Source organism: Saccopteryx leptura, chromosome 2 (assembly GCF_036850995.1).
Source record: "Saccopteryx leptura isolate mSacLep1 chromosome 2, mSacLep1_pri_phased_curated, whole genome shotgun sequence".
NCBI classification, from domain to species: Eukaryota; Metazoa; Chordata; class Mammalia; order Chiroptera; family Emballonuridae; genus Saccopteryx; species Saccopteryx leptura.
The window spans coordinates 331,800,336-331,812,346 of record NC_089504.1 but is presented as its reverse complement, the minus strand read 5'-3'; the positions used below and the strand labels follow the sequence as shown (position 1 = coordinate 331,812,346).

At 40.9% G+C, this 12,011-nt stretch overlaps 1 protein-coding gene across 1 annotated transcript in view; it reads right to left on the bottom strand.

Annotated features, from left to right (window-relative positions):
- Positions 1 to 11,645, bottom strand: part of METTL16 (methyltransferase 16, RNA N6-adenosine) — a 69,656-nt gene extending 58,011 nt beyond the window's left edge. Inside the window, exons 1-2 of the mRNA XM_066363505.1 lie at positions 11,520 to 11,645; positions 7,267 to 7,394 (exon numbers count right to left, since the gene is read on the bottom strand). Coding sequence (XP_066219602.1) covers positions 7,267 to 7,394 — 128 coding nt within the window. The 5' untranslated portion in view covers positions 11,520 to 11,645. The remainder of the gene's footprint in view (positions 1 to 7,266; positions 7,395 to 11,519) is intronic.
- Positions 11,646 to 12,011: the final 366 nt, after the last annotated feature.

The following is a 12,011-nucleotide window of genomic DNA, read 5'->3' as shown; positions in this document are numbered from 1 at the left end:
CTTCCTAGTGTTATAAGCCTGTACAAGTTACCTGGAGAAAAAAATGCATGCACTTTGCAGGTTTAGAAGGGCACGGGGGGAGGAGACAAATGGCAAATGACCAAGATTTGATTTGGGGGGGTGAACACACAATAGTGTACAGATGATCTATTGTAGAATTAGGCACCTGAAATATATATAATTGTTAAGCAGTGTCACCCCAATAATTTATTTAAAGGGGAGTTTGATCATATCATTTAGACCCCTTTTTTGGGTCAATGACCCTGACCCTTTTAAAAGTGATGTTCTAAATTAGAAGTTAAAGCTTTGAATCCCACCTCCTTAAGAAAAAGAACATACACAAAAAGTATTTTTATCTAATTTTCTTCAAAGTATTCATTGATCCTGTTAGTCCCTTAAGGTCATGGCTCTTTATTTTTGGTTACAGTATTAACCAAATACTGTTTGGTATTAACCAAAATACTGTTTTAGCATTAACTAAGATACTGTTTGGTTAACAGTTAACAGTATTTCTAACCAAGTATTTCTATTTGGTTAAAAATACAAAGAAAAATGTCTCTGAATTATGTCAAACATTTTTTTTTTTTTTAATTTTAATTTTTATCTTTTTTGTATTTTTCTGAAGCTGGAAACGGGGAGGCAGTCAGACTCCTGCATGCGCCCGACCGGGATCCACCTGGCATGCCCACCAGGGGGTGATGCTCTGCCCATCTGGGGCATTGCTCTGTCGCAACCAGAGCCATTCTAGCGCCTGAGGCAGAGACCATGGAGCCATCCTAAGCGCCCCGGCTAACTTTGCTCCAGTGGAGCCTTGGCTGCGGGAGGGGAAGAGAGAGACAGAGAGGAAGGAGAGGGGGAGGGGTGGAGAAGCAGATGAGCGCTTCTCCTGTGTGCCCTGGCCGGGAATCGAACCTGGGACTCCTGCACGCCAGGCCAACGCTCTACCACTGAGCCAACCGGCCAGGGCCTTATGTCAAACATTTTTTAAAAAAATATTTCTATTATACTTTTCAAAATATTGTCTTCATCTTAAAATCTTCACTGAAAATTATTTCAGGTACGTGCAAAAAAATGAAACTGGATCACCAACTTACACCATTCACAAAAGTAAACTCAAAATGGATAAAAGACTTAAATGTAAGTCATGAAACCATAAACATCTTAAGAAGAAAACATAAGCAGTAAACTCTCCGATATCTCTCGTAGCAATATTTTTTATTTCACTCCACGGGCAAGTGAAATAAAGGACAGGATGAACAAATGGGACTATATCAAACTAAAAAGCTTTTGCACAGCAAAAGACACCATTAACAAAATAAAAAGACAACCCACACAATGGGAGAATATATTCGCCAATACGTCTCTGATAAGGGGTTAATAACCAAAATTTATAAAGAACTTGTAAAACTCAACACCAGAAAGACAAACAATTCAATCAAAAAATGGGCAAAAGGCCCTGGCCGATTGGCTCAGCGGTAGAACGTCGGCCTAGCGTGCGGAGGACCCTGGTTCGATTCCCGGCCAGGGCACACAGGAGAAGCGCCCATTTGCTTCTCCACCCCTCCGCCGCGCTTTCCTCTCTGTCTCTCTCTTCCCCTCCCGCAGCCAAGGCTCCATTGGAGCAAAGATGGCCCGGGCGCTGGGGATGGCTCTGTGGCCTCTGCCTCAGGCGCTAGAGTGGCTCTGGTCGCAACATGGCGACGCCCAGGATGGGCAGAGCATCGCCCCCTGGTGGGCAGAGTGTCGCCCCTGGTGGGCGTGCCGGGTGGATCCCGGTCGGGCGCATGCGGGAGTCTGTCTGACTGTCTCTCCCTGTTTCCAGCTTTAGAAAAATGAAAGAAAAAAAAAAAAATGGGCAAAAGAAATGAATAGACACTTCTCCAAAGAGAACATACAGATGGCCAATAGGCATATGAAAAAAATGTTCAACATCACTAATCATTAGAGAAATGCAAATTAAAACCACAATGAGATACCACCTCACACCCGTCCGAATGGAGCTCATCAACAAAACAACACATAATAAGTGCTGGCTAGGGTACAGAGAAAAGGGAACCCTCCTGCACTGCTGGTGGGAATACAGACTGGTGCAGCCACCGTGGAGAACTGTATGAGGTTTCCTCAAAAAATTAAAAATGGAACTCCCTTTTGACCCAGCTAACCCACTTCTAGGAATATATCCTACGAATACCAAATCACTGATTCAAAAGAAGAAATGCACCCCATGTTTAATGCAGCATTGTTTACAATAAATAGCCAAGATCTGGAAACAGCCCAAGTGTCCATCAGTGGACGAGCGGATTAAAAAGCAGTGGTACATATACACAATGGAATGCTACGTGGCAGTGAGGAAGAAGGAAATCTTTCACGACAACATGGGTGGACCTGGAAACTATTATGCTAAGTGAAATAAGCCAGGCAGAGAAAGAAAAATATCATATGACCTCACTCGTTTAAGGAATCCAATGACCAATGTGAACTGAGCAACGGAACAGAGGCAGAGGCGGGATCAAAGGGACCAGAGGGAAAGCAGTCAGAGGAAAAGTAGAAGAGAAGATGGGATCAGAGAAGGGAAAGAGATTAATTAAATTATATATACATAACACAGCATTATAGAGAACAGGACAGCACATCCTGGAGGGCAAGGGGGAAGGCATTGGAGGGAGGGGGCGGGGGGGGGATAAGGGGGTGGGGAGAGATATATTCAGTGGGACACCTGAATCTATGTAAACACAAATTAAAGTCAAAAATTAAAAAAAGAAAAGAAATTTCTTTTGTCAATATGAACAAGCATCTTTTCCAATTTCATGCTTTCTTGCCTTGTATTTTATTTTTTCAGATTGGAGGAAACTCTTATTTACTTAGTATATTTTTGCCCATCCCTTTTTCATTGTCTATAATTTTTTTTAGGTTTGCTGTACTGTATGTAAACAGCAAATAGATTGTGTAAAGAAACTACCCTCATGATTCAACAAATGTTTATTGAATGTCTATTCAGAAATGTTGTGGTAACAGTTCTGTTTGGTTTACTGAGTGATTTTTTTAAAATGTAAATTGTAAACCATCTTAAAAATCCTCCTCTGGTTCCTCAATAGCTAAGCAATCAAGTCCATTCTATCTGCATGCTATGAAGGGCTCTTTGTGACCTGTTCTGTTTTCCTTTCAGTCCCATCTTCTTTCATTCCCCAAGCTGCTATCCTATATCCACTTTAGCCCCACATAAATGCAGTTATCCAAATTTACCGGGTCTTTCACAAAGTTTTGTTCTCTACACTTGGAATTCTTCCTCCTGCTTCTATTCATCCTTCAGTATTCAGTTCAAAGACCCAGGGTCTTCACTGATAACACCCCTACATCACTGCTGTGTCCCTCTAGACTTGTTTTTAAGTGCCTACGAAACAGTCCACTTAAACATCCCGGACTTCTCATACTCTATATGCCAGAAACTGAACACATAATCTCCTCCAAACCAGCTCATCTCCCTGGGCCCTACTTCAGTAAATGGCACTATCACCTATCCTCTTGCTAATTCCAAATCCGAAGCACCATATCTGGCTCTCACTTTTTAATTTCCAACATGTCCTGCTAATTCTACCCATGAATTTCTCTCAAATTAATCCAATGATCTCTATCTCTACTGCTTCTACTTCCTTAGGCCATGAATGTATCTAATCTGGATTATTAAAACCATTTTCTACTTATTACCTCCAGCCTTAGTTTCCCCTGCAATTCATCCTCCACAATGTTCTAGACCAGTGGTCCCCAACCTTTTTTGGGCCACGGACAGGTTTAATGTCAGAAAATATTTTCACGGACTGGCCTTCAGGGTGGGATGGATAAATGTATCACGTGACCGAGACAAGCGTCAAGAATGAGTCTTAGATGGATGTAACAGAAGGAATCTGGTCATTTTTTAAAAATAAAACATTGTTCAGACTTAAATATAAATAAAACGGAAATAATGTAAGTTATTTATTCTTTCTCTGCGGACCGGTACCAGTCCGCGGCCCCGGGGGTTGGGGACCGCTGTTCTAGACTACAACTGTCTAAACATAATTCTGAACATGTTACTCCCCTATTTTAAAACTTCAGTGGATAAGGACAGGGATGGGTATCCCTGAAGACACAAGAACTCTCCACACCATCCCCATAAGATAAATTCCAAACTCCTCATTGGGCCTTATAAAGTACTACCAGCAAAATCCTCCCCAGCCCCATCTCCTGCCATTTGTCCACCACTTGCTAGTCACTTTGCAGTTCCCCTCCACTCAGTGCTCCCTGCTTGTAATACTCTTCCACCTGGCCAACTCCTACTCATCCCTCAGAACTAAACCTATACATCACTTCTGTTTCATATGACTCTCTAAATCCCAAAGTCAAGGTCAGATCAGGCTTCTGTGTGATTCCACTGCACACCCGATAGACTCTGTCACACTGAGGCAAACGAGGTCAACTGCTTGTTTATTTGTACATCCCCTACTAATGTGTATATTCCATATACAGCAGTGACTATACCTTTCTTTTATTTTTTATTTTTGTCTTTCTTTTTCCAGTCTAATCAGTGGGCACAACATATATAAAAAAAATGGGCCAGACTCAGAGCAAGAGTTAAAATTGGTGGAAGAAAAATCAATAACTTAAGATATGCAGATGACACCATCTTACTGGCAGAAAGAAATTAGCAATGTTTGAAACAACTTCTAATGAAAGTGAAAGAAAGTGACAAAACAGAACTGCATTTTAACATCCAGACAAAAATCACAACTTTAGAATACACAACTTTAACAATGCCAGTGAAGACACTGAAATTATTAAAGATATTTTTTAATTTTTTTATTTATTTTTACAGACAGCGGTATGGAGAGAGAGCAGGAGAGAGAAACATTCATTTGTTGTTTCACTTATTTATGTATTTATTGGTTGATTCTTGTATGTGCTCTGACCAGGGATTGGACCTGCAACCTTAGCATATCCAGATGGCACTCTAATCAACTAACCTACCCCTGCCAGGGCTGAAATTGTTCAGTTTCTGCTTACATTGTTTGGTTTAGTCATCAATTCAAATGGAGACTGGAGCCAAATCAAGAGAAGGCTGAGACTCAGAAGGGCAGAAATAAAAGAATTAGGAAAGATCACCAAGAGTAAAGTTGTGTCATTAGAGACCCTCTCGTATTCCCAATTACTATGTAAGGATGTGAATGTTGGACAATGAAGAAGGTTGATAGGAAAAAATGGATACCTTTGAAATATGTTGTTGGAGAACTCTACAGATAAGACCACCAGAAAGACAAACAAGTGGGTTCCATCATAAATTAAGTCTGAAACACTGCTAGAGGCAAAAATGACAAAACTGAAGTCCCATTTCAGGCACGTCATAAGAAGGCAGGGTTCTTTGGAAAAGACAATGCTGGGGGAAATGAAAGGCAGCAGGAAAGGGGAAGACCAAATATGAGATGGGCTGACTCCATAAAAAAAGTCATAGGGGCCTGACCTGTGGTGGCGCAGTGGATAAAGCGTCGACCTGGAAGTGCTGAGGTTGCCGGTTTGAAACCCTGGGTTTGCCTGGTCAAGGCACATATGGGAGTTGATGCTTCCAGCTCCTCCCCCCAACTCTCTCTCTCTCTCTCTCTCTCCCTCTCCCTCTCCTCTCTAAAATGAATAAATAAAATTAAATTTAAAAATTAAAAAAAAAAGTCATAGGCCTAAGTCTATGGGAGCTAAGCAGGGCTATTGAGGAAGGACACTGTGAACATCACTCAATCATAGGGCCTCCAGGAGTTGGAGCCAACTCAATGGCATGTGACAGCATGCAACACATCCACAACTTTCTTGATGGATTTCCTAAAACTTAGCATAGATTGGCTAATCAATAAATATTAAGTAGTACAAGCATTCATAATTGGGACTATGCTCAACTTTTTACTGAATAAAGTAGACAAAAAGTTTGGCAACCATGGTCCTGGGCATTTGATCTTAACTATTGTGTACTGGGGCTGGAAGTAATGTCACAGATCACTTTGAGAATCCAACAAAAATTATGGATTATTTCCCAGAAAAATTAATAAAAATATATTTTAAAAATACTTTTTTATAATTTCTAAGGTATTTTGGTCCTCAGGTTAAGTCCTGCCCTAGGCCTTCTATTTCTGAAGTCATAAAAAGACTTACTAAGGTGAAAGAAAGATGTCAGCCCTATGATCCTGTTATTCCTTACCTTTCCTCTTCTCCACAAATCCTACTCCTCCTCTTCCCCATCGTTAAATCTCCACACCTAGTCCCAAACAGGTTTGTAATGTCCATTCCCTCTGTAGCTCCCATAGAGTTTAGGAAAGCAGTCAAATGTTTCCTTCTCAAGGGTCTACTGCGCACATCAGTTATTGCCGTATCATTATCACAATCTTGGCCATTTACTAAAGCACTCATACTATTATTTTTCTTTTCTTTCTTTTTTCTTTTTTCTTTTTAGCAAATGAGCAAGACAGACAGGGACAGACAGGAAGGGAGAGAGATGAGAAGCATCAATTCTTTGTTGCAGCACCTTAGTTGTTCATTGATTGCTTTCTCATATGTGCCTTGACCAGGGTAGCAGAGTGACCCCTTGCTCAAGCCAGTAACCCCAGACTCAAGATAGTGACCCTGGGATTTAAGCCAGCAACCTCTGGGCTCAAGCCAGTGACCATTGGGTCATGTCTAAGATCCCACGCTCAAGCCAGATAAGCCCGCACTCAAGCGGGCAACCTCAAGGCCTCGAATCTGGGTCCTCAGGATCCCAGGCCTATATTCCATCCACTGTCTGGTCAGGCTATTTTCCTAATTTTTAAAAATCAACTTTTGAACTTAAATGTAGTAACATCCTAAGTAATATCTATGAAATCACAGTTTTGATGTCATGATTATTATCTTCCTACCTCAAAATAACACATACTTGAAAAAAAAGGACTCTTGACCATCATCAGCCACAATGTTTAAAAGTTTTGGAGCACAATTCTAAGGCAGTTACTCTGAGAGCTTTCCTGGGTAAACAATAATTTAGACATTTAGAGCCAGAGGAAACTTAAAAAACATTCAGTCCAATCCTCTCATTTTATAGATTAAAAAGCTGAAACCCAGAGAGGGTAAGTGATTTGTCTAAGGTTGGATGAGGTGTTTAATGAAAAGTCTAGGATTATATATTCAGTTCTACTATCAGTCCAGTACACTTTCCATTATACTGTATCTATTCAGATCACACTAGAATAATACAAGAATTCTTCATCTGTTACCTACCTCACTCTTCCATTCAGATTCATCTGAACATGTTGTTTAAAATCTGGATATTTGGAAGCCAGATATGCAAAGTCAGGAGGTTTGTCCTTGTATCTATTTCTTGCATGCATTGATTTACTCAGAGCCATCTTTAAAAAGAAAAAATAAATAAATAGCATATTTAGTTTAAAATATATATATTAATGGGGAAAAGCTGTGGTTGTCAACAGTTACAGCCAACACATCCTTGCCATTCAAGTGAGAAATAGAAGTTATATTTTTTAAATGTACACAACAAATAAAAATATGAAAAGATGTTCAACATCACCTGTCATTAGAGAAATAAAAATCAGAACCACAATAAGATATCACACATATTCTACACATTAGGATAGCTATTATTTAAAAGTTTTTAAAAGAAAATAACAAATGTTGGAAAGGATTTGAAGAAATTAAGAGAGCCCTCATGTACTGCAGGTGGAAACATGAAATGGTACAACTATTATGGAAAACAGTTTGGTGATTCTTTAAAAAGTTAAAACACAGAATCACCGTATGATCCAGCATTTCTACTCCAAAGTATACTCAAAAGAACTGAAAGCAAGGTTTCAAATATATATTTGCCTACCAATATTCATAGCATCATTACTCACAACAGCCATAAGATGGAAACAACCCCAGTGTCCATAAAGGATGAATAGGTGAACAGAATCTACTCTATACATACCATGGAATATTATTCAGCCATAAAAAGAGCTGAAATTCTGATACATCCTACAACATGAATAAACCTTAAAAACATCATGCTGCCCTGGCCGGTTGGCTCAGCGGTAGAGTGTCGGCCTAGCATGCGGAGGACCCGGGTTCGATTCCTGGCCAGGGCACATAGGAGAAGCGCCCATCTGCTTCTCCACCCCTCCCCCTCTCCTTCCTCTCTGTCTCTCTCTTCCCCTCCCGCAACCAAGGCTCCATTGGAGCAAAGATGGCCCGGGCGCTGGGGATGGCTCTGTGGCCGCTGCCTCAGGCGCTAGAGTGGCTCTGGTCGCAACATGGCAACGCCCAGGATGGGCAGAGCATCGCCCCCTGGTGGGCAGAGCGTCGTCCCATGGTGGGCGTGCCGGGTGGATCCCGGTCGGGCGCATGCGGGAGTCTGTCTGTCTCTCCCTGTTTCCAGCTTCAGAAAAATGAAAAAAAAAAAAAAAGGGTAAAAACATCATGCTAAGGGAAATAAGCCACACCGAAAGGGAATATTGTTTGATATTATATTAAATATCATATTATCCCACTTCTATGAGGTACCAAGACTAGGCAAATTCACACAGAGTAGAACAGAGGTTACTAGAAGTTTGGGGAGGGAGGAATGATGAGTTATTCTTTAACAGATACAGAATTTCTGTTTAGGATAAAAAACTTCTAGAAATGGAGAGTGGCGATGCTTACACAACATTATCAGTGAATGGTACATTTAAAAATGGTTAAAGTGGTAAATTTTGTTACATATATTTGCCACAATAAAAAAATGTACACAACATAAGATGAATCTTTTTTATTTATGAACAAAGGAAAAAAATTGGAAATTATTTCTTTAAAAACATCAAACTGGCTGAAAGTACTATAATCTACAGCCAAGTATATTATAATATAATCAAAGGTTAGTTTACACAGTGGCCTTGTATGGACTGAACATTTTGTAGTGTACCAAAAATCACTAAAGTTTCAAAAAATATCTTCTATTACAACTCCCTTTATAAATTTCAGTCTTGTCATTCCCAGGTAGCTAAAACCAAATAAAAACAAACCTAACTTGTCTTCTACCAGATTACAAAGAGGAAAAAGTTAATGCATTTAAAGCAAGAAATAAGAACTGGAAAAAAAGCCATTGGTAATGGTTTAGTAAATCTCCAAGCATTAATATAGTTGATAACTTAACATTTTAGAATACTATATATCTCTGGGTGGTAGGTAATTTTTATTTTCTTACTTATACCATTGGGCATTTTCCACTCTTTTTTATAATGAGCTTCACCTAAACAGCATTATTTAAGCCAGAAACTTAGGAGTCATCCAATAGTTCTCTATCCCTCTCATATCCCAAGAAATCAACCCTATCTACACCAATATAAACCCAGTACAAGTTACCTAGACTGCTACAAGTCTCTTAATCGGTCTCCCTGAATCCACTTTTATTCTCTCCATTCCTTTTCCACCTTGCAGTAATCACTTCTAAACACAAATCTTATTGTGTCCTCCTCAGATGTCCACTTGCTCAAAAGGTTACGCTTAGGATAAAAACAAACAAAAAAATCACTACAGCATACAAATAAGATTCAGCCTGGTGTGGGCTTGCCTGTTTCTTCACTATCAGCTTAAGTCACACACCCCCATGCTCATTTTTCTGTCCCTCCGCTCTGGCAGTAGGGTCTTTACACAGATTACTCCAAAATTATTAACTTAATCTAGGCCTTGCCTAACCCTCCAGCCACTTCCCTCTTCCAGCACCATGCGCCAGACATACTGTTCTTTCCCTTTTTCTTCTTTCATTTACTGACATTTTAAAGGTGTGTTATCTTAGATGCCTAAGAACAATGGACAGGGCTCCCTTAAAGCAAAGACTCTTTAAGAAAGCTAAAGGCCTAGTATGTAACTATCCACTATGACCTGCCCAACTGGAATTTGTGATCAGACCATCTTGTGTGGTTATTTTTGGTCACTGAGCTTGTCAGGCCTGCCATGTGGCCCCCATGAGCTTGTCAGGTTTATTATAAGGACTCTTTTCATTCACATGTAGTAGATTCACACTCAACCTTTTTGGTCAGAAGATACATAATTAGCCAATAAAGCCACTTCTTTGCTAACCAAGCTCCTCACATGGGCCATGGGTTTTTTTTTTTTTTTTTTAATTTTTTATTTATTTATTCATTTTAGATAGGAGAGAGAGAGGGAAAGAGAGAGAGGAGAGAGACAGAGAGAGAAGGGAGGGAGGAGCAGGAAGCATCAACTCCCATATGTGCCTTGACCAGGCAAGCCCAGGGTTTCGAACTGGCGACCTCAGCATTTCCAGGTCGACACTTTATCCACTACGCCACCACAGGTCAGGCCGGGCCATGGGTTCTTAACCAAATCTATCCTGTTCTTCAACTTAACTGAGTGTCAACTCTTACCTGGCATCAGCATGGTCGCTTCCTTCTCTCTAACCTAATCTACTTTTCTCTTCCTGGCTCATTCTGTTCTAACTACGTTGGCCTTCTTGTTGTTGATCAATTCTGTTATACTCCTGCCTCAGGACTTTTGTATGCTGTTTGGTATGCATGGACTTCTCTTCCACCAGAAATACATACATATAACATACCCTGGCATTACTCAGGTCTTTGAACCAAGAATCATCTCACTGATGCCCTTCCTAAGTACCTCTACTTAAAATTGCAGTTAAGTGAACACACTCTTGGTCTCCCTTCCTAGCTTCAATCTCCCACATAGAACTTGTTCATTTGACATTCCATATATTCCATATATTTTACTTACTTTTTAAAAATCTGGCCTGCTAGTACGCTTTATGAGGGAAGATCTTTTGTCTACCTTGTTCAATGCGTAAAGTAGGCACTATTTGTTGACTGAAGACACCCATGTGTAAATCTTTTTTTTCATTGTCCAGGCCACTGAAACACAGCACCCTCATTCTTGGTAAACAGTCCCCTACCTTGAATCTCAAAGAGCCTCAGTCCGAGGCTTGGGGCTTTTTCTTCGGGGTTATCAAAGTCCGTCCAAAAAGCCAAAGCAGTAAAACCTTGAAGCTACTTCCTCGGTTTCTCTCGACCCTTAAATAATCTTCTTCAGCTACCACTTACCTTAACACGGTTTAAATTCTCCTTTCAGAACTTCCAATTCCTTCCTAATATATCCCTCCCACTTCAATCCTAATCTCCGTTTTCCCTCGTTGCCCTCCCTCATTAGTCCGATTTTTTCTTCTATTCCCGCCACTGCCAGTTCTCCATCTCTTCCACTCCTTCCACAGCCTCATCTTACCTATTCAGTTTATCTTCCCGCCTCAGTTTCGGACCTCTCTAAACCTCCTCAATTCTGGGGGTCTTTACTACTTCAATCCTAGTCTCCATTCTATTAATCAACTCTTCCCTTCTCCCCATCCGCAAATGGGTCTCTCTCCCTAGACTCCAAAGTAAGCAACCCACGGACCCAGAACCGAGAATTAGGAACCTGGCTGATACATAGGTTAAGCGAACTCGCAATCTGTGTGAAAGATAATAAAAGTGACTCACCTCGAGGGTCTAAATTCTAGCCACACCACCAATACGCAGTGGGCCTCACCCCAGTCTTAAGAGAGTCAAGTAACCACAAGCGCAGATGATACGCTCTCAGCGCGCCTCCATCTTGGGCAACCACCCAGCCTCGTGATTGGACAATCACACCTCGCGCGATCTGTAGTAGAGGCTGAAGAAAGAAGAAACAGTCGCGAGACCTGGAGTTTGCGGTTCCTTCAGACAGAAAAAGGGGCGTGGTAGCCAGCGGAGTTCTTTGCATTAAGGCACCTGCTTTAGAATCTGCTGGGTAACTTGTTTTTTACAAATGTAGTTTTGTTTTGTTTTGTTTTTGCTTTCTGAGCCTCACTCCATACTTACTAAATCAGTCTCTCTCTGAGGCTGGTCAGGAAATATGAGGAAGGCGGGGAGGTGGGGGACGGGGTAGAAGGCTTTTGGATTTGAGGGCGGGCAAGTAGCGTTTATTGTGCAACAGGTCTCTTCTGCGATCTC